Genomic DNA, 22,649 nt, shown 5'->3' on the forward strand with positions numbered 1-22,649 from the left:
TGGGTTGTGTTTTTGGAAGATGATTAATCAAAATGATTTATCAAAATCACCTCTATGTAAGCGCGAATAGACTGTCTCACAACTATTTCGTATCTATCCGCTGTACAATGTAGCTCAATGCAGAATAATTTACCAACTCTGACGTCATTATTGTTACAGACTGGAAAATTTGGCGTACTCCATCACCACCTTTGAGTCAGCCGTGGACTTGATCACAAACTTAAAGTACTCATGCCCAGTAAAAAATAATTCAACATACTTTGAATATATACCAATGGCGCAGTAATCTACTACGAATAACTATCAGCTGCATGCCTTTACCAATCTGACTAAAGTACTTGTTCTTCTAAACGAAGATCTGAGAACGACCCATTCACAGTCGTCTTCTGTATATTTTGGATTTCCAATATTGCTATTTTTATTTTCGCAAATCTATTTTTATTTGAACCAATCAGACACTTGTTCGAATGTCAAAGAGTAAGAAAAATTTGCAGTCAATCCAGGGCTCGAACCCGGGGCCTCTCGCTTATGGAGCAAGTGCCCTACCGACCGGCTATCTGACATCTTTCGACATAAAAATTGTAGATATCAAAAACCAAGGCTTTTTAAAGCTTGCAGAATGTTGTAAGTTAGCTTTTGATTGGCTAGCGGAAGGGTCGTCAGAACGAGGCTATCAATAGCTCGTTGTCAGATCCTATGCGTAGCGTAATAGGAGATGTACTTTAGTCAAATTGATACCTTTACTTAACATCTTTTTACTTTACAAGGTTTTGAATGCTTAACTGTATATATCACCAACCGCAGTATCATATTGATGATATGGTTAGCCGAATCGAATTCTACATGTATTTGGTTTTTAACTATCAAAGTGCTGTTAGCGCGTGTGGCATTTTTGGAATGGATTCTTTTTTATACATGTTTTAACTTAAATCACCTTCCATCAGTACTGTACGTACTATCAAAACTTTAATTATTCATGCGCTGAGGCTAGCTAGCGATGGATGGAATCTTTCATTCGACAGTCTTTTGCGGTAATTTGGACCGTTGGTGCGTTTGCGTTGAGTTACGTTGCGTTGCTATGATACTGTTAATACAAATGGTATTTAGTAAAATATTTCTCTTTGGCGTTTGCAACACGTCTATTTTTCTTTCGGTCGATAACTCTGTCAGATTTAAGGGACCAGTTCATTTAGACCTTAGTAATGTTTCTGTTTTTGTTTGCATATATTAAGAAACTTTGAAAGTAAATGTTAGACGTATATGCAGTGCAATAACATACATTACAAGCTTTATGATCATGTTATATGTATTATAGAAATAAATATTGAGTACATTGTACGGGATAAATTTGTCCTTTGAGTAAGAAGTTATAAGATTATTCCCAGAATAATAAGAGAAAAAAGCTAACATATATAATTAACGATCTTAGTAAGCTTAGTTTCAATGGTCGACAGCTCAATAAATTACCATGAAAATATTTCGTCTGCCTGTGACTGTGCGCATTTGACCACCACCACCCCTTACAGTGAAGTTTAATGTCATGCCTTTAACACATGTCTAATAAAAAGAAAGACATCTATTGTTTTGGTCCGTTTGTCTGTCCGTAGGTGTGTCTGTCGTTACAAAATCGTGTGAACCGGCATTCCCTCTTAAATGTCATTGTTAGTGAAATACAGCACTTTTTACAAAAACAACAAAAAGAGCAAATGATTCTGGACCAACACACGAATGAAATGTAATGGGTATATATAATCTGTGTACGGTTATGACTGGTGAAGAAATGAAGAGCGCATAGAGAAACAAAATATAGTGGTAGTGTAGTGGTAGTGTTTATTATTATCCTTTTTTCAAGGATTAAACATAGAAAATGAATAAAAAAAGTATTGCAGATTATCATAAAACATTGTTGTCTTTAAGATTTAGCAAAAATATCCTCTATGTTTAATTTATTTTTGAAATTTATCTTTTATTCTACACTGCCGCTTCTGTTGCTCGATTCCGAAGGTTTGAAATAATTCGCATTTTTCAAGGTTAACAGATTATTTTTGCAAAAAGTTTGTTGCCAAGGTTGTAATATACTACTTTCATTGTGTGAAAGTAAGAACTTTCCAAAACTCTGGACTCTGACAACCAGGGTAGATAACTTTTGACTGAATTTTTGACAAATTTTCTCCCTATATTTTATGTAAATGAATATACTTCAGCAGCATCTAATGAGATTGGTTTTAAATGTTATTAAAGTCTTCCAGGGTAAGAAATAGTCTTGCTAGTACACAAATGAAACATGTGAGCCTAGGACCCTCAAACTTCATATAGAGATTGGCCTTGGCCTTGACTAGTATGTGACCCATACATCAAAAGGGACTGTTACAAGAGAATGTTTGGCCTGATTATATTTAGCGTGTACACACTGGTTATTTGGGCACCTACACGTGTGAGCGATACCGCCCTTGTTTGATTTATGTACATGTTGGTGAACAGGAAATTCACACATATAACAGGTCATTATTACATATTTTACTGAAGATTTGAAAAGTTATAGTATTGAATGTGTAAGATCTTACCTTAATTATTTCCATGTCAAATATCTATCTAATATGATCTGAATAACTGTAAAAAAATACGTTTATCATAACGAAAATGAAGATATTAATGGCGAGGGTAGCAGACCACAACTGTATCATCTAACCTGTCTTGTCGTCTGTTGCTAATTCTGTATTGCAAATGATGAAATATTTCAAGTTTGTGCAACAAAACTCAAACGTATAACCCTATCTTTTTTGATTTGTTGAATTTTTAAAGTGTATTTTGAAGTGATAAAAAAGTCAGGGTCACTCAAAGTTGTGGAAAAAAATGAGCTGTATTTCTACAGCTGCCTTAATATATCATTACTGATTTTCGACCTATTTTATTTGCAGATGATAGGCTAAAACACTTCAGTGCAACACACCAAGAAGCAAGAGTGTACTGAGACGGAGAAACTCGCCAAGTGTTTCGTGAAATCCATGAGCCCAGGTTTGGGTCGCATCCAGGGATAAACACTACCATTAAATTGATCTAAAACAGATACTACTGGCCTAATCTAACAAATGATATAAAAAATGGGTAAGTTAATATCTTCCATCTCAAAGACTCATAAATCATCATTACCGAAATAACTATAGTACAGCATCTCAAAAGTGAGGATGTAAGAAGACTTGGAAGAGTGAAACATGGATATCAGAGACAGTGCAAAGCACAAAACGTATTACTTATTTTAGTGTACCGGTATTTAAGTTATCTAAGTATGAATTGCTCCATGTAAGCAATTGTGATCATTCATCGTGCGCTATCCCCCTACCCACTGTTTTCTTAAGTGTAATATATATTAAAAATCTTACCCTGGCCACAATACATGACACTGTTTCATTCTTTTGTTGATATATACTAGTACCTAAGAATATCTTGTCTGAAATGCAGCTTGCCTTGCTATAATGAATACACAACCCGGCTTTTAATCCCAGATGGATATTAAAAATATTCATTGCTGGAACAATACTTGTTTAATTTATGGAATTTAAGTTTGCTGTTTCAAAATTGTTTTCAGCTTCAGTTTTGTAAGTCGTAGTCTGTTTTGGCTGATTGAACATTGAATTTAGGTATTTATAAGAAATTGTATTCGGGTCATTAAAGCAGTACCTATAACTTCACTGATGCATTAGGCTCTAATGGATTTTGCCAAACCAGATCACTGACAGTGCAAGCATCTCATAGAACTTATGCCTTGCAAAATCCACCTAAGTCAAATACATCATGCAGATCAATGTATAGTAATAATTCTTTTTATATCAGTCATACTAAATTGTATCTAACATTTCAGGTGAAAGGTGTGCATCTTGTCAGATGAATGACCCTATAAGACCAGCAAGGGCACCAGAATTACAGTCAATAAACGTAAGTGTTTACTTCTGTTACCATTCCCAAGAAGTCATTTTGCCAGCTATTGGTACTAAATCTTCATGAAACTTGGTCAGAATGTTTAACTCTTTGAAAATTTGGACAAGCTTGAAACTGAGTCATGTGGTGTCAAAAACTGGCCGCTTAATCAAGGGGTCATAGGTTTGAGCTCCATAGGGTCACAACCATTACGTTTCATATGGCACCACTGTGACCATTACTAGCTTTTCTAGGAGAGTGGTTCCAATATGCTTGAAGCTTTCATCAGTGGAGCTAAAATGAAATATTATATACTAGTATAACTAGTACAAAAACTGGGTCACTAAGACAAACATGTTTACACTGTTTCTCTGGTAAGCTACCTAGGGCCATCTTAGCCCACTTGTTCATCAAATTTACTTGTTCACTCTCTTGCTATATTAAATTCTGAGGCCACTATCTCGAACCTTATTAGTATTGTAAGTTAAGGTATGATTTACGGTAAACCTTAGATAAGACTAAGGTATCGTTATGCAGCCCTCTCCAAACACATTAATGCCCTCGTTCAGGGTTCGTAAGTTTAAGTATTGTTTGTTGGTTATGGTATTGTAAGTTGTGAATTATCCATTTAAAAACGTCATTTTCGACTAACTGCATGTGTCACTCATTGCCCACAAGCTGTCTGTTGCTAAACATTATGGGAATATGAATTTTATCACTTGCAACTGTATACTGCCTGCTAGACAGTACCGTACGAACCCTTAACAAACATCATAGGACTCAAGGTAAATTCGAGATAGTGGCCCCTGGTCCATAGCTCCACTATGGAAAATCTGTATATATATATATACATACACACACACAGACAGACCTTTATTTTATATATCTTTGTAATGTTTAATTTCAGGTGAAACGTCCGTTTGAAATGGTAGGAGTTGACTTGATGGGACCCTTCAATCAGATATCAGAAGGTTACAAGTATGTCTTCACATGTACAGACTATTTCACCAAGTGGGTTGAGGCGTTTCCCATGAAAACCAAAACTGCTATAGAGACAGCTTCCTGCCTTGAAAAAGTTATCAGCCGCCATGGTGCTTTTCAAGCCATTCTAACTGGCCAAGGACGAGAGTTTGTAAACCAGGTGATATTATGGAAATTGTAATCATATTGGCCCCATACCTAAAAATAGACATATATCTTAAAACTATATCTTCTATCGAAATAACACCATGAAAGTTTGGACATGATTTTTAGCTCGACTATTCGAAGAAAAAGTAGAGCTATCCTACTCACCACGGCGTCGGCGTCACACCTTGGTTAAGTTTTTCGTACTAGTCCACATTTTGACAAAGTCTTTTGAGATAAAGCTTTGAAACTTTTAACACTTGTTTACCATCACCATGTCCAGTTATAGGCAAGAGCACATAACTCCTTCAAGGATTTTGGCTGAATTATGACCCCTTTTGACTTAGAAATCATGGTTAAGTTTTTCGTACCAGTTCATATTTTGACAAAGTCTTTTGAGATAAAGCTTTGAAACTTTCAACACTTGTTTTCCATCACCATATCCAGGTATAGGCAAGAGTACATAACTCCATCAAGAATTTTGGCTGAATTATGGCCCTTTTTGGACTTGGAAATTGGTTTTGTTTTTGTACAAGTCCATGTTTTGTCAAAATTATTTGACATATGGCTTTAAAACTTTGAACACTTGTTTATCATCATGATTTCCATCTGTAGGCAAGAGTACATAATTCTGACAACTATTTTGGCTGAATTATGGCCCTTTTTGGTCTTGGAAATCAGTTAAAGTTTTCATTCCATTCCATATTTTGTTTAAACTGTTCGACTTTGAAACTTTAACACTTCATAACCATCATGGTCACACATTGCCATTAAGTGCAAGACTTATCGAAATCCACAAATAAAGGAACATGGTTTGTCTAATCTATTTTTTTCTTTTGTCTCAAAATCTGTTGTAATATTTTGACCCCATTCTTCAATCAATCCTTCGAATAGTCGAGCGCGCTGTCATCCGACAGCTCTTGTTAGCTCACCTGAGCCCATGGGTCACATGGTTTAAATAGTCTTATACAGGGGAAATCTTTTGCAAAACAACAAGGCATAGATCCTCAGTATTTGGCATGACTCATCATATAATGCTCCTCCATGAAGATTGTTGGAATTATGCCCCAGGGATGGAAATAGGCCTAGTCCTGGGGGTCTCAAGTTTCACTTAGATTATATAGGAAAAAACTTGAAAGATCTTTTTGTCTGAAACCAAAAGACCAAGGCCTTTGATATTTGGTATGTATCATTACCTTTAGGTTCCCTACCAAAATTATGCCACTGTGTTGAAAAGAGGCCCCACCTCGAGGGTCTCAAGTTTAACATAGACTTATATAGGATTTTTTTTTAGAATTCTTCGTGTCTGAAACCACAATGCCTATATATCGTAAATGTTAAAGTTTGCGTATTCTAAGTCCATTGATATATTGCTTTCATATTTTGCATACTTGTTTACCATAATGACCTCAGTCTGTAAAAAGGAGGAGGCAAATCTATCAAGCATTTTGACTGAATTCGAATATGCTTATTGTAATGTTAAAGTTTTACTCATAGCTTATATTATACTATCAAGCACTGAGAATAGTCAAGCACGCTGACCACTAACAGCTCTTGTTTTGTAATATTTTAGCATCAGTTTTACATTTGATATATGTAGCTCATATTACTCAGTTGAGCGATCCAGGGTCATAATGACCCTTTTATTTAAGAATGTTTCTTGCATATCCAATATTTATATAATTGAAATAAAAAAGGTTCTGCTCAGAGACTCGTGCTGAAGTTGTGACTGATTTCATATATATTCTGTGAAAGTCAGGTGAGTGATACATTGCCATTATTTTTCTTTTCTTGAACTGAGAATATTTTGTTATGGCAACACAATTTATTTTTCAGGTGAATGAACGTTTGTGTAAAAGCTGGAATATTTAGCATAAAGTTACTGCAGCATACCACCCCAAACCAATCGTTTAGATGAGAGATCTAACCAGTCCTTGAAACAGTAAGTGTTGTTTTTAAAATTGATTGCTGTTCAATATAAAACCAAGCTAGAGTAACAAATGGAAACACTTCTGTACAACATTTTCCCCAGGGCCTGCTTGATGGATCATCTGAAAGCTTGGCCTGAAATGTAAAATAATGGAAACACTTTTAAACAACCTTTCATCTGGCCTAAATGGATCATCGTTAAATGTGGTCAGTTGCAACATTTTAAGGTCTGTTTTCCAAATTTGTTCAAATAAGCCACTAAATGTTGAAAAAAAAAAAAACATTAAAAATACTCTTGAAGCTCTTGATATAGATATCTGATATGACTGGGACGATTACTCGCTTAATTGGATCTGAACTCATTTTTAGGTGAAACCAGTTTCAATGTTGCAAAACTGCTAATTGCTCTCAAACAATAAACATCATGAATCGTTCTTTATCATTACACATTTCTTTGACCAGCACAAAAACTATATGTGAATATTGCAAACTTTAAACATGTTCTAAGCAGAAACAGCAGGCACTTTACAAAGTTTGTACAAACTATAATTTTATACTGTTTCATAATAATTCATAATTTCACAGACATTTTCCTTGCAGGATAATTACTTTCCAAAACTGTTGAAGCAATAAGTGTATCTCAAGTGAGCAACATAAGGCCATTATGGTCCTCTTTTTCAAATTCTCATTTTTTTTTATAGGAAACTACAAAAAGCTGTCAATGACAACCAAGACAACTGGACCAATTTCTTGATGGTGCACTGTTTTCAATGAGGATAGCCCCTCAGAGTTCAACAAAATTTTCACCATTTCGTCTCCTGTATGGTAGAGAGCCATGTGTGCCATCTGAGCTACCAGAGTTACCACTGGGTATGGTAAATTATCACTATCTACTACAATCACATATCTGCCTACTTAGCTCAGTAGTAAGAACGTTGGACTAGGGATTGCTGGGCCATGAGTACAATTCACAAACTGGGCATATGTTCTCACTGATGATAAAAAGCATTGTGTCTTAAATCCTTTTTGTTGATATTGACATATCCTTTTGCCCAAAGGTGACATAGTGAGTCCGCAGAAACGAACTTTTTTACAAGAAATGCCTATAACGCTTTAAAACTGGGTAGATTTTTCTATCCTCAAAATCTGACCCCATTTTCGTGTATGAACCTCGAAACTTTTTTTTATTTTCAATTCATGAAAATGAAATGTTTATTGCCTTTACTTCTCAAAAGTTGGTGTAAAATATTCTTTTACTATTTTTAGCTCATCCGAGCATGAAAGGACATCTCCCAATCCATTGGTCATAAATTATGCCCCCTTTTATTTACAATTTAAGGTTAATTTTGATGCATTTCACTCTCCACTATATCTCAGTTATTACAAAATGGATTTGATTCAAACTTGAAGTAGTTTATCAACATTATCAATCACATCATATGACACAAAGGCATAACTCTTGCACCGATATTTTATGAATTATGCCAGCCCTCTCTTTGCTTAGAAATATACTAAACTAATTAAAGGTAATATATACTAATATAGTCAGAGTTCCCATTGTCAGAGATAAGTCAGGGAAAAACATATTTTTGTGGGGGCATATAGTTTTGGTCTTGTCTGTGCATTCATCCGTCCGTCCAAAGTTCGTAAAATCATAGGAAAAGCTTGTTTACTCTGTAGAGGCCTTATTTATGACTGTATCTTCATGAAACATGGTCAGAATTTTAATCTTAATGATCTCAAGTTCCAGTTTGAATCTGGGTCATGTAGAATCAAAAACTAGGTCACCAGGTCAAATCAAAGGAAAAGCTAGTTAACATTTAAGAAGCCACATTTATGAGCATATCTTAATAAAACTTGGTCAGAATGTTAATCTTGATGATCTTTAGGTTACAAGGTCAGGTGAGCGATACAGAGCTTTCACGGCCCATTTGTTTTGAGTTATGGCCCCTGAAATAGTAAAAGAAATTCACCTAATTCTGTGCCTAGTTCAAAAAGTATTTGATGTATATATGTGATGTATTTGAATAATGAATCCTTTTCATAAAATGTTTTGCATTTTGACATAATTTCACTCTAATATGTAAGTGCAAACTATTTCTAATAAAAATGGATAAAAGTTTGATAAACAAAATATCGTATGTTGTTTTTGTCTACAGACTGCCACACATCCACTTCCCACTGTAGAAAAACTCAATGATTATGTAGAAGGAACTACAGCACAGAGAAAACAGACAGAGGAGAAGGTAAACTAAATAGATTTCCCCCCTAAACTTGGAAATTACAGTTATTTTTGCATATTGTGCAAATGTCACAGATGCTTGAAGCTTCATCAATAAATATACATTATCAAATCCCACCCATCTAATATACAATGATCTTTGCAAGAGGTCTAACTTGCATATACTTTTTATAGACCTGAAGGGACGCATTATGTTTTACCCCATATGTCCGTGTATCTGACCATCCATCCGTTCGTTAGCAATTCAATTTCGTGTCCGCTCTCTAACAAAAGTTTTTTGAGCATGAATCTCAGTTCGTTTGGTCCCATCATTGGTTTAAAACTGACCAAATCCCATCATTGCTAATTTGGCTTTTGCAGCCATATCTATAGCGACTTCATTTATGTTTTGATTTGATACAAACATGCAAAATATCTTAGACAACAGTAATCTTGGATTCTATGATGAATGGTTAACACACCATATTATTCATTAAACTTGGTAAATACGGTCAGCTTGATGATATCTAGGCCAAGTTAGAAACTGGGTCATATGGGGTAAAAAACTAGGTCACCACCCAAAACAAAGGAAATGCTTGTTAACACATTTATGACTCTGTCTTCATGAAATTTTGTCAGAATGTTTATCTTGATGATTCCAGTGCCAAGTTTCACAGCTGAGCGACATAGGGTCATTATGACCCTCTTGTTTAAGCTATACTATCACAAAATTGTTGCTTGTTTGATTATTTTAGTAAGGGACCACAAACAAAGCAATGTTGCTTAGACGACTCTCTTCAGAAAAAGTGTTGAACAGTAAAGTCTGGTTGAGAAATATATAGCCATAATTGACATCATTGACAGTATATAAATATCATATGGCAGCATGAGTGACATTGATATTGTCAACCCAAGGGCAGAATGTCACCCGAGGCAAAAGCCGAGCAGTGACATTCTGTTTCGAGGGTTGACAAAATCAATGTCACACACACTGCCATATCATTATACCGAACAAAATTAAGTATATAAAAAGTTAAAAAATGTTTTAGTTCATTTAATTTCTGTCTGAATTGCCCGTGATATCACTTCTATATGTTCCATGGTTTGGCTAAAATATTGAAGCAGTTACTTGCCCTTGTATGATATTCCGAATACCAGCATGGTCACATGACCTGACTGTCAATTTCCTTTGGTCATGTGTCAAAAAGGTTGAGAATGCTCTTGATAGGCAAAATATCTCTTTCTAGTTGTAGACAATAGTGAGTTATAATAAATGCTATTTCTGTATATCGAGGCACACTTCTAACCTGCTCCTGTTTAATGTCAAAAAGTTACCCTGTTGTTCTGGGGCAACTTATATATGAAACTAATTCAAACTGCTGTTATGTGATGTTCCAAGTAAATTTATGTGTCGTTTGGCAATTTATTCATCCAGAATACTGAATACTAGATAAATGCAAAAGTGTTTAGGAGATCATTTTATGTTTACATTGTAGAGTCTAGATATATTTATACATTCAGGAATTGTTTTACGTTTTTTGTTGATGCATAGTTCTGAAATTACTAATAAATAATATTTGTGTAGCAAGATTTTGCTTTTGTTTGAGCCTTTTACTTTAACATGGTAAAGTGATATTATAGTTTGACCGACTTCAGGTCAACATTTCAAATACATGTGTTTGCCTTATTGCACTTTCACTCCCCTCAAGAATGAGCTTTCCTTAGATACAGTGTCCTAAACGCGTCAATACCCCAAACGCATACCAGTAGCTGCGGAGGCCCTATTTCAGTATGTATAGATACATATATATATAGAATTCACACTGCATGTGTGAACATAATGGTCATACCCTGACGTTTTATTGCCACTTTGCTGTTTCAAGTCACTATGTTGATCTGCGTCCAAATAGTGTATTCCAGTAGATGCAAAAATCTATCTATGCAATAGCCTATTTATTTAGATATGTAAGCCGAGTGATTGTAACAAACAATAAAGAGTTATCATTCATTATTTTCGTATTGGTTCACCATTAAACGTTTCATCACAATATCTATTATATAGAATCGTCGCAGTTTTGTTTTTTTCACCCCAAGAAATCGGACATTCTCTTCAAAGTGCAATATGAGCAATATACAAAATACAAATAGAGCATATGTTGCTAGGAACAATTTGTAACTTTATCACGATACGCGTTTTCTTACGTTGCTACGCACCTAAACAACCAAATGATTTATACTAAAATTGCAGAACCTTTTTTTTCAATATTCATTTACACCACACAGCCATATATATCCCATATTGACACTCATGTAATTACAACGATCATACCATGATTCAACTTTCAAAATAAATGATTTTCAAGGTACACATCTGTGTTGCTACGCGCCTGAATACCCAAATGGTGAGAAATTTGTTTCTAAATATCTATATGTTCACCACTCCGCCTGTGTGATTATAACGGTCACATTAAAAAAAATTCCAATATCCTTTTAAGCTATAACTAGTTACTACGATCCTGAAAAACAAAATGTCTTATATTAATGGATTTAGAATTCATTTCTGTGTATTAATATTATGTGACAGGTACGTGTGTGTACATTATGGCTTCAAGCACAAAATGTTATGTTTCCAGCAAATAGATAATCAGCTTATACAGAATAACTGTTTCCCTAAAATAGAAATTTAATCCGAATATTATTATATTTAAGTTTGCACGCATGTGTTTTCCCCATCATTTCCGCCCCTGGATTCTTAATATTCATATCAATTCAATTTCAATAAAATATAAAGAAAGAAATTGGAAAATTGAAACTATTCTAAAAAGAAAGACAGAGTTATATTTATGAAAAAAAAAACATCTTTTTTTTCAAAGTATGTGGCTTTGATGCACACACCCGAATAGATACGCGCCTGAATACCCAATTATTTATACCCGTTGATGCAGATATCATTCCTGAATAATTTTATGTATCATACTGGTATTAATGTCTAAAACTAAGACCGACCATGTGATTATCACGGCTATATCCGAAACCGTGTGATTCTCACGCCGCCACGTAATTATCACAATAGGTCTATACGGAAACCTTTTAAGACAACTTTTAATATGAAATACTGTATTACTTTCCCCATATTTTTTTTCAAAATACTTTATTACTTTTCCCATATTTTTCAAAATATGTTGCTTTGATGCTCACATCGGAGTTGCTACGAACCTGAATATTAACGACCACACGCCGATCCGCAAAAAATGCCTAGTAACCGGCCCTGCCCATTTTTTTCAATGAATCAACTCGTCGATTAAAGATTTGATTTTAAAGACACTGATTCTGGTATGCCAGGTATGTGGCCTATGGGGACGATAAGGTCTGCGTATTAGAGGTAAGGGCCAATATACAAGACTATGGTGCACGAACTGGTTCAAAACTCTCAGAAACAGCATCTTGACTGGACCATTGATAGGCTTGCTTCTTTTTATCATAATAAGCTACTGTATAGCTACTGTGCAGTACGTAAATTGCAGGTGATATTTCTCACCTTTATAGCAAACCAGTTCTCACCTTTGTAACGAGTTTAGAAAGCCTGATTATAGGGCCATAATTAGGGCTAAACAGAGTGATCTCGTCATTGCTGGATTTTTCATTGAAAATAAAAGAAAATGCATTCAGGAACCTAGCTTTAATAAATAATGATTTTTGTTTATATTGAACAATGATTTCTCAGTATTGCTGGATTTTATCATAAATTAAAGAAACAGTACTTAGGCCACACAAGGGGAATTGTATATTCCCAAATCACATTTCTTATACTATAATCAGAAATATCTGCAATTAATGAAGTTTTCTTATAAGTCAGTTCACTTAACACACTGTGTCATTAGAAAGGTCTCCAGCCAAACATTCTGTTCATCTATCGTGCCTATATATTTTTCCTTCTGTCCATATTCCTTCTTATTTATTAAAGATGCAACTGAACGCTTCTTTTATTTCTAATAAAATCCAGCAATGATCAATGTTTCTTGTTTTATTTTGTTACTAAGATAAAAAATATCATAATAATCGAATAAACAGAAATATCATTTCTGATAAACAGAAAATTGTCATTTTTCTTATTAAGTTTTAAATAATTACTATTTTTATGATGGTGGGAGTGAGCAATCATTTTCAATAAAATAAGTTTGCGTATATTTTAAAAAAAGAATAGAAAAAAATGCATTTCAATCAATAAAATGCAAACACAGGAAACAACCAATTCTCTGTACATATCAATAAAATTTATGATCATCTGTCAATAATTAGGCTACATGTCAAGTCTACAGTGGTTTTATGGACCCTCAATAGACCGGACCAGACAGGATCTTGTTTTTTGGAGATTAAAATGTCTGGTAATTGAGAGTGGGGTGGGGGGGTCACTTATATAGGAGATTTTCTTTGCCTTTAATCCAATATACAGAAATATTACTTTGAAATTAATTTCAAAAGATGCTGTGTTGACACGCAGATAATTACTCAAACAGTTTATACAGAATAATTATTATCTTTAAATAAAAATAAATATATTTTCTTCAAAATGTTTAAAATTTAAGCATTTAAGTATGCACCCGTGCGATAGCCACATGCTACGCACCTGAGAATGAAGTTTTGAGAATAGATGCAGAAGTCATATTCGGTTTAAAAATAAATATACGGAAACGTATTAAAACTGTTCTGAAAAGAAGGTCTGAATCTTTTTTTTTATGAAAAACATTTTTCCCCTTTAAACTGCGTGGCTTTGATGCATACACCGAGTGGCTACGCACCTGAATATTTGAATATTTCAAGCCAATTAAGAAACGTATCATTTCTGATAATCTTAGGCGTGATTTCGGTAAATATGTCAAAAAACTAACAACACCCTTATGATTATAACATACGCTGAATTTCATACTTCTTAATTAAAAAGGCGTCAATCATAACCCGCCTCTGGTTTCTATAAAGACGTACCAGCTTATCATAAAACATTTCGTTTTAATGCAGCGCAGAAACATATAAATAATTGATTTCGAATATAGATAGATTTCTTTATATCTTCCAAAAAAGGAGAGCATACAATGCTATGTTTCCACGCACATAGTTAGTCAGCTTATACAGAATAGTTGTTTCCATTAAATAGAAATTTAATCAAAGTATTTTAGTATGCACGCACGTGTTTTCCCCGTCATTGTCCGCCACTGGATTCTTAATATTCATATCAGGCAAATTTAAATAAAATATATAGAAAAAAATGAAACTATTCTAAAAAGAAAGACAGAGTTATATTTATGAAAAAATCCCATTTTTTTTCAAAGTATGTGGTTTTGATGCACACCCCTGAATTGATATGCGCCTGAATACGCAATTATTTAATACCCGTTGATGCAGATATCATTTCTAAACAATTTTATATATCATATAGGTATATATTTATAAAACTAAGACCCCCATCATGGCTATACCCCAAAACCGTGTGATTCTCACGCCGGCGCTTATTTATCACAAGATACGGAAACCTTGTAAGGCAATATGAAATACCTTATTACTTTTCCCACTTTTTTTTTTGCAAAATATGTTTCTTTGATGCTCACACCTGAGTTGCTACGCACCTGAATATTCAAAAAATAAAATACGCCAGTAAAGGGCCCCAGCCTAGGGCTTGAATCATTCCTGAAAAATATACACATCGTATTATATATATGTCTTAAACTAACAACGTCCGTGTTATTTTAACGGCCACATGCCGAACCGCAAAAAGATGCCTAGTAACCGCCACTGCCCTGCTTTTTAATGTAGCAACTCATCGTTTAACATTTGATTTTAATGCACTATACAGAAATATTACTTTGAAATTTATTTCATAGGATGCTGTGTTGCCACGCAAATAATTACTCAGTTTATACAGAATAATTATTTTCTTTAAATAAAAATAAATACATTTTCATCAAAATGTTATTACATTTTAGTATGTGCCCGTATGATGGCCTCATGCTACGCACCAGAAAATAAAGTTTTGAGAATAGATGCAGAAGTCATTCTCAAATATTTTATGCATTATATAGGTATATCATATATCTAGAATTACGCCGCCCGCGGTGTTATAAAATCATAGCCATAAATCCTATGAATCTAACGTGTATTTACTATCCGCCCCTGGATTTTTAAAGTTCATAATATTCGGTTTAAAAATAAATATACGGAAATGTATTAAAAACTATTCTGAGAAGAAGGTCTGAATCTTTTTTTTTTTTTATGAAAAACGTCTTTTTTCCCCTTTAAACTGCGTGGCTTTGATGCACACACCGAGTTGCTACGCACCTGAATATTTGAATATTTTAAGTAAATTAAGACACGTATCATTCCTGATAATCTTATGTGTGATTTCGGTAAAAATGTCTAAAACAAACAACACCCGTATGATTATAACATAGTTACGCTAAACTGCATATCTCTCAATCAATAATGCTTCAATTGTAAGCCGCCCCTGGTTTCTATAAAGACGTATCAGCTTATCATAAAACATTTCGTTTTAATGCAGTACACTAGCATATTTATGTTTGATTCTCGAAGATAGATAGATTTCTTTATTTCCTCCAAAAATGGAGAGCATAAATTCTATTTTTCCACTTATACAAAATATTTTTTTCTACTTGAATAGAAATTTAATCAAAATATTATCATACTTTAGTTTGCACGTACGTGTTTTCCCCATCACTGCCCGCCCCAGGAATCACAATATTCATATCAGTCTGATATATAGAAAAAATTAAAACTATTCTGAAAAGAAAGACAGACTTACATATATGAAAAAAAATCCCAATTTTTTTCAAAGTATGTGGCTTTGATGCACATCCCCGAATTTATACGTGCCTGAATACCCAATTATGTTATACCAGTTGATGCAGAAAGCATTCCTAAATAAGTACATGTATCATATTGGTATGTATGTCTAAAACTAAGCCCGCCCGTGTGATTATAACGGGTATACCCGGAACCGTGTGATTCTCACGCCGCCGCGTAATTATTGTCGGAAATAGTGCGAAATTACATTGACGTTATGTTGACGCCAACTTATGCGTGACGTTAGACGTCACTTACCATGTATTTTTTGTAACGGATATAGTTCACAGAATACATTTTGTATGAATCAGACGTGAGTTTGTTTCATTAAATACAGAGTTTACCCGCAACCCCCCACATTTTGGTGCCGTGACCAAAGCAACAATGAAGATAGACAAATTACGATCGATCCGAGAGGGACAACGCAAAGTTATAGAAATTCAACTCCAGAAAACGAAAATGCAAAAGATAGTTCGTCGATGTCGGAATTTCGTGCTATATTAGAATCTGTGACTGGCAAATTCGAGAATCTTGTATCATTGAATGAGAAAATACTTGAACAGACATAAATCGGCGAGATTGAAGAAGAAATCATTAACAGTGAAGAATATTCATTAGCGATACAGATCAAACTTCGTGAATTCCAAGAATTCAGTGAAAGTCGTGAAAAGTCGTCACAAAATCAAAGTCAGAGAAATAATTCATCAACACTTGGTGAACAGCAGACGATAATTGTACAGGATAGAAATAGTGCGAGTTCGACGCAATATTCCCGCCTTCCAAAATTCTCATTACCTACCTTCAACGGAAACATCTTAGAATGGCAAGCTTTTTGGGATTCATTCAGTTCAGCAGTGCATTCAAACCAGAATTTAACAGATGTGCAAAAATTTAATTATTTACGTTCACAACTGGAGGATGAAGCAGCTCGGAAAATAGATGGATTTGCCCTAACGAACGCTAACTACAGTAATGCAGTTGAATTATTACATGAACAATACGGACAGAAACATAAGATAGTGCATGCTTACATACAGTCTCTTCTACATCTTCCGTCGCCTAGCAACACACTTCCAAGCCTGAGAGGTTATTATGACAAGCTAGAAACATAGGGACTTGAGTCACTTGATCAGCATGAGGATTCATTTGGGACGTTCTTAGTGCCTGTGATATTTGACAAACTTCCGGCAGAAATACGTAAGAACTTGGCACGTGAACATAAAGGCAGAAATCTAGAATTACATGAGATGCGCCGCGCTATCTACGAAGAAATCAACGTATTAGAAGCAGGTCAGGTCAACAGTAACTTGTACTTGCATGAAACACCAGCCACGATGTCATTGTTAACTGGTTCAGGCTTTAGACCACGTGCACGACAGGATAGGGATAAGAATCACGTGCGTCCACATCCACATCCACGTACACAACAACAACAACAACAACAACGTTTTACAAACGCTAATGTATGTGTATTTTGTTCAAGCAATACGCACTTTGCTAATGATTGTAACGTTATGAGGGACTACGAATCCAGAATCGCAGTGGTGAAAAACAAACGTCTATGTTTTAACTGTTTGGGAACACACCTATATCTACCTGTAAGTCTCAGAAAAGATGCAGAAACTGTCAGAAAAGACACCATACCAGTATATGTCAGAACTTATCTCAAGTTCAACCGCCAATACAGACGTCTTCAGCATCTGCAGTCAGTGACAACCAGCTACAACATCAGACTGCAGCGTTGCATACTTACGATCATATCACGTTTGAGCAGACGACATGTGAGCAACAAACGCCGCACGTGCTACTTAAGACAGCGATATCTCCCGTAACAAGCGGTATCATTTCAGCAGATACTAACATTCTTTTCGATGAGGGTTCTCAAAGATCATTTATCACGAGAGAGCATGCAGACAAACTTAGACTTACATCCACGGGAACTGACACTTTGCACTTGGCGAGTTTTGGAAATTCGAAGAATGAAGTGCGCCACCTAGACACTGCCACAGTGTTTTTGATTACGTCAACCAAAGAGAAAATACCGATTAATGTGCTGATAGTACCAACTATAGCAGTACCGTTTCAGAAATACAACAAAAATGTTTCCCACTTACAGCACTTAAAAGGTCTCAAATTAGCGCATCCGCTGACAGAAGACACAACGTTCGAGGTTCAACTTCTCATTGGTGCAGATTACTATTGGAGAATCGTTGAAGACAAAATCATTCGAGGTCCAGGACCTACAGCAGTCGCTTCCAAGATTGGCTATCTTCTGTCCGGTCCCGTCCCTTTTCATGCGTCATCTAGCAGAGCCACGACTGGTTTAACATTGAATGTTATTACGCAGTCACCCAAAGATATTGACCTAGAAAATTTTTGGAAACTTGAGAGCCTTGGTATTCAACAGAATGAAGATGAAATCACAGAGAGGAGTTACATGACAGAGTATCAAGACACGTCAATTACGTTTACTGGTGACATGTATGCAGCGAAATTACCCTGGAAATTAGACCACCCCGCCCTTCCCACTAACTACGGCATCGTGAAACACCGAACTGAGACATTGGTCAGTAGATTACGTCAAGACCCTGTGACATTGAAACATTATGGAGATATTATCAGGGATCAAGAAAGCAGAGGTTTCATAGAAGAAGTTCCAGATACAGACCAACCCCACAACTGTGTCCACTACATTCCACATCACGCTGTGATGAAAGAATCATCTACAACACCTGTACGCATTGTCTACGACTGTAGTTGTCGCATGTCACGGAATCATCCGAGTTTGAACGATTGTTTGCAGTCGGCACCCCCAGAGCTCAACGATTGTACAGCCATACTAGTCAGATTCAGACTCAAACAGTACGCCGTAGTCTCCGACATAGAGAAGGCTTTTCTTCACATTGGATTACACGAAAATGACCGAGACATGACGAGATTTCTTTGGCTTTCATACCCAACCAATCCAGAGAGTGCACTAAAGACATATCGGTTTAAATCTGTACTTTTTGGCGCGGTATGTTCTCCATTCATTTTGAACGCAACACTCTTGAAACATCTACAGAGAAACGCAAATACATGGGTCAGTAATAGACTACAGAGTGACTTATATGTAGACAACTTCTTATCCAGCCTTGACAAAGAAACAGATGTCATCAGTTACTTCCATCAATCACGTGATCTCATGTCAGAAGCAGGATTCACACTTAGGTCATGGAATTCTAACAGTCACAAACTGAGAGATACAGCGAGACAACTTAACGTTCTAGACAAAGACGAAGTAACCAAACTATTAGGATTGCGCTTGGAACCAGAGACAGATATCATGACATACCCAGAAAGACCAATAGAGACAACCGCAATTACGACCAAGAGATACATACTGCAGAGCACATCCCGGATTTACGATCCACTTGGTTTTCTAACCCAAATTACAGTGAAAGCCAAGATACTTCTTCAAGATATTTGGAAAGACAAGTTCGATTGGGACACAATGCTACCAAGATCCTACCAACAGAGGTGGTTACAGATAGCAACAGACTTGAACACAGCAATGAAGACCCAATTCCAGAGATATTACTTTGCCGAAACAGACGACAATCAAGATGCAGCAGACGACGCAAAACTTCATATATTCGTCGACGCAAGCACTCAGTCTTACGGTGCAACAGCTTATATTTGCAGAAGAAATCACTCATCATTAGTAATGGCTAAGAACAGAGTCGCACCATTGAAACCCCTCACCCTACCAAAACTTGAACTTATGGCGGCTGTCATAGGAGCTCGACTTTCCCAACATCTACGAAAAGCACTAGGAATACACAAGATAGATTACTGGTCAGATAGCCAGATTGTTTTACACTGGTTGAGTAACCCGGAAAAAACCAACCGATTTATACGGAGACGAGTTGAAGAAATAAAAAATCAGACCGGAACCGGAAGTTGGCGATATTGTCCCACACAGAACAATCCCGCAGATCTGCTTACCCGTGGAATATCGGCAAGCCAATACCAAGACAACAAACTATGGTTTACAGGTCCGCCTTGGTTAACCGACGAGATAAACTGGCCAAAATGTAAAGTTCGAGACACCACTGTGCTATCTACAATACAACCCAAAGATGACCAGCATACCCGTATTTCGCGACAACCAACACCCCAGATTCCAGATAAGATTGACGTAAGCAGATTCAACAATCTTCAGAAGCTACTTCGAGTTACGGCCTACGTCCGGAGATTTATTGACAACTGTAGAACACAACACCAAGATAGATTGGTTGATGCTATCACTGTTACGGAGCTAAGAGAAGCAGAAATGAACTTGATTCGACAGTGTCAGTTTACAGTCTACAATGAAGTTATTGAAAACCTTCGATCTGGAAAATCACGACTACCGCTGGTACGACAATTACGACTTTACATTGATAGAGAAGGCTACATCAGATGTGGAGGTCGTATACACAATGCACCCCTTGATGAATACACCCGATTTCCCATCTTATTACCAGCGAAACACCCACTTACGCGACTTATCGTACTTGATGCACACCAGAAACAGCTGCATTCGGGTATCAGTGCAACTATATGCCACTTACGACAACGTTATTGGATACCGACGATACGACAATGTGTCAAATCTCTACTACGGAGATGTATAATATGTCGGAAGATAAACTCACCACCTTACAGTGCTCCAGACCCACCACCGTTACCAGCTTACAGAGTAGAAAGTTCGCCACCATTTACAATCACAGGGGTCGACTACAGTGGTGCGCTGTTTGTGAAGTCAGAAACCGGAAGAGAATCGAAAGCTTACGTATGTTTGTTTACCTGTGCAGCTACCAGAGCTATTCACCTTGAACTTGTGCATGACCTCACCGAAAAATCATTTATACAAGCCTTTAGACGCTTTGTCAGCAGACGTTCACTACCTAGAATGATCATATCAGACAACGCTGCGACATTCCACGCAGCATCTAACACATTGAAGACCATGTTCCAGTCCCAAACCTTGAGAAATCACATAAACAGATCCGGAACCGAGTGGAAATTCATTCCAACTCGAGCACCATGGTTTGGAGGATGGTGGGAGAGAATGGTTGGGCTCGTAAAGACATCCCTAAAGAAAGTGTTAGGTCGAGCATTCGTTACCTTTGAGGCGTTACAGACGACACTTACTGAGGTAGAAGCTATCCTCAACGACAGACCTCTCACATACGTCACATCAGAAAACACAGATCCAGAGCCGATTACCCCATCACACTTATTAACTGGACGGAGAATTACAGCGATATCAGATGCGACAGATCCTAGCACCATAATCAGCAATCAACAAATAATAACCAAACGAGTTCGAGTCCAGCGTGAGCTGATTCATCGTTGGTGGGCGAGATGGAAGTCAGATTACCTCACATCACTACGTGAACGTCATACACAAAGTGGTCGTAACGAGCAGACGATACGTATTGGAGATGTCGTGCAGGTGCACGATGACAGTTCTCGGTTGCTATGGAAACTGGCTGTGGTGGAGGAACTTGTACCCGGACGAGACGGACTGATCAGGGTAGCAAAAATCCGTACCGGAAGTGGGCATACTACCAGACCAATCGTAAGACTTTACCCTTTGGAGATCAATGAAAACGAGAGACTTTAAATAAGTAGAAAATACGAGATCGATGAAAAATGAACAGTGCTTTAATTTTAGAGTGTTCTTCAATTTCGTGAAATATACGATTTAGAGACAATGACCAAAAATTCAGGAAACGAACGTCATACATTGATAAGTGTTTTAATATATTTAAGAAATGGAACTTTTAGTACTTTCACTTTTCGCGGGCCCCAGAATGTCGGAAATAGTGCGAAATTACATTGACGTTATGTTGACGCCAACTTATGCGTGACGTTAGACGTCACTTACCATGTATTGTTTTGTAACGGATATAGTTCACAGAATACATTTTGTATGAATCAGACGTGAGTTTGTTTCATTAAATACAGAGTTTACCCGCAACCCCCACAATTATCACACGCATGGTAATATTACCACGTGTGTGATATTCACGCGACACGATATTTTTCATGGGGGTTTCAGCATCATGTACATTGTAAGTTTCAACACAAACGGGTTGTTATAGCTGCGATAAAGGCGTTTAAGCACACCACACTAGAACACACTGGTGTAATTTCAGTAGGAAAGAAATGAGGTCCTAAATAAAGATGCGTTGTTCTTCGAATAAATCAGTCAAGGATATTCTGCAAGCATTAACAACTGATAACGGCGATTTTTTCTCAAGAAAAGACACTGTTTATAGGCTGGCAAGAGAATATTTAAAGTCCAATATTTACCTCGTGTAGGGCGCCGTAAAACGTCAGTATCCTCTCATAACATTGCTCCAGTAGCAGAAGAACCGAGACATACATTTACCAAACAGCTACATTTCATCGATTGACTAAACAATTATCGAAGGTGTGCAGGGTGCAACGTTGCAAAAAAACTTGAGTCAAGGTTATATTATTTCGATAACAACCAAGGTCAATAACTTTACAAAGTAGAGAGTCAAACCCTGATATCACATGCCAAATATCAAGGCTGAAGCCATTATGGATA

General features: G+C 36.4%; 2 protein-coding genes across 2 annotated transcripts; both read left to right on the forward strand.

Moving 5' to 3' along the window:
* Positions 1–7,739: 7,739 nt before the first annotated feature.
* On the forward strand, positions 7,740–17,154 carry LOC123526607 (uncharacterized). The gene is made up of 4 exons (XM_045305851.2): positions 7,740–7,844; positions 9,129–9,215; positions 16,099–16,141; positions 16,661–17,154. Exons 1-4 carry the CDS (start codon positions 7,740–7,742, stop codon positions 17,152–17,154), a joined length of 729 nt encoding a protein of 242 aa, XP_045161786.2.
* A 222-nt stretch (positions 17,155–17,376) lies between these two features.
* LOC123526608 (uncharacterized) lies at positions 17,377–21,695 on the forward strand. The gene is made up of 2 exons (XM_045305852.2): positions 17,377–17,505; positions 17,730–21,695. The coding sequence occupies exons 1-2, from the start codon at positions 17,377–17,379 to the stop codon at positions 21,693–21,695; spliced, it is 4,095 nt and encodes a 1,364-aa protein (XP_045161787.2).
* Positions 21,696–22,649: the final 954 nt, after the last annotated feature.

Source organism: Mercenaria mercenaria, chromosome 14 (genome assembly GCF_021730395.1).
Source record: "Mercenaria mercenaria strain notata chromosome 14, MADL_Memer_1, whole genome shotgun sequence".
NCBI classification, from domain to species: Eukaryota; Metazoa; Mollusca; class Bivalvia; order Venerida; family Veneridae; genus Mercenaria; species Mercenaria mercenaria.

Excerpts from the sequence above, each read along its gene's own strand:
- LOC123526607 (XM_045305851.2), top strand. The coding sequence starts at position 7,740 with ATGAGGATAGCCCCTCAGAGTTCAACAAAATTTTCACCATTTCGTCTC. Across the intron at positions 7,845-9,128 it reads CAGAGTTACCACTGGGTATG|ACTGCCACACATCCACTTCC; the intron begins GTAAATTATCAC and ends TTTTGTCTACAG. Across the intron at positions 16,142-16,660 it reads TAAGTACATGTATCATATTG|CGATACAGATCAAACTTCGT; the intron begins GTATGTATGTCT and ends AATATTCATTAG.
- LOC123526608 (XM_045305852.2), top strand. The coding sequence starts at position 17,377 with ATGTCATTGTTAACTGGTTCAGGCTTTAGACCACGTGCACGACAGGAT. Across the intron at positions 17,506-17,729 it reads AACGTTTTACAAACGCTAAT|ACGTCTTCAGCATCTGCAGT; the intron begins GTATGTGTATTT and ends CCGCCAATACAG.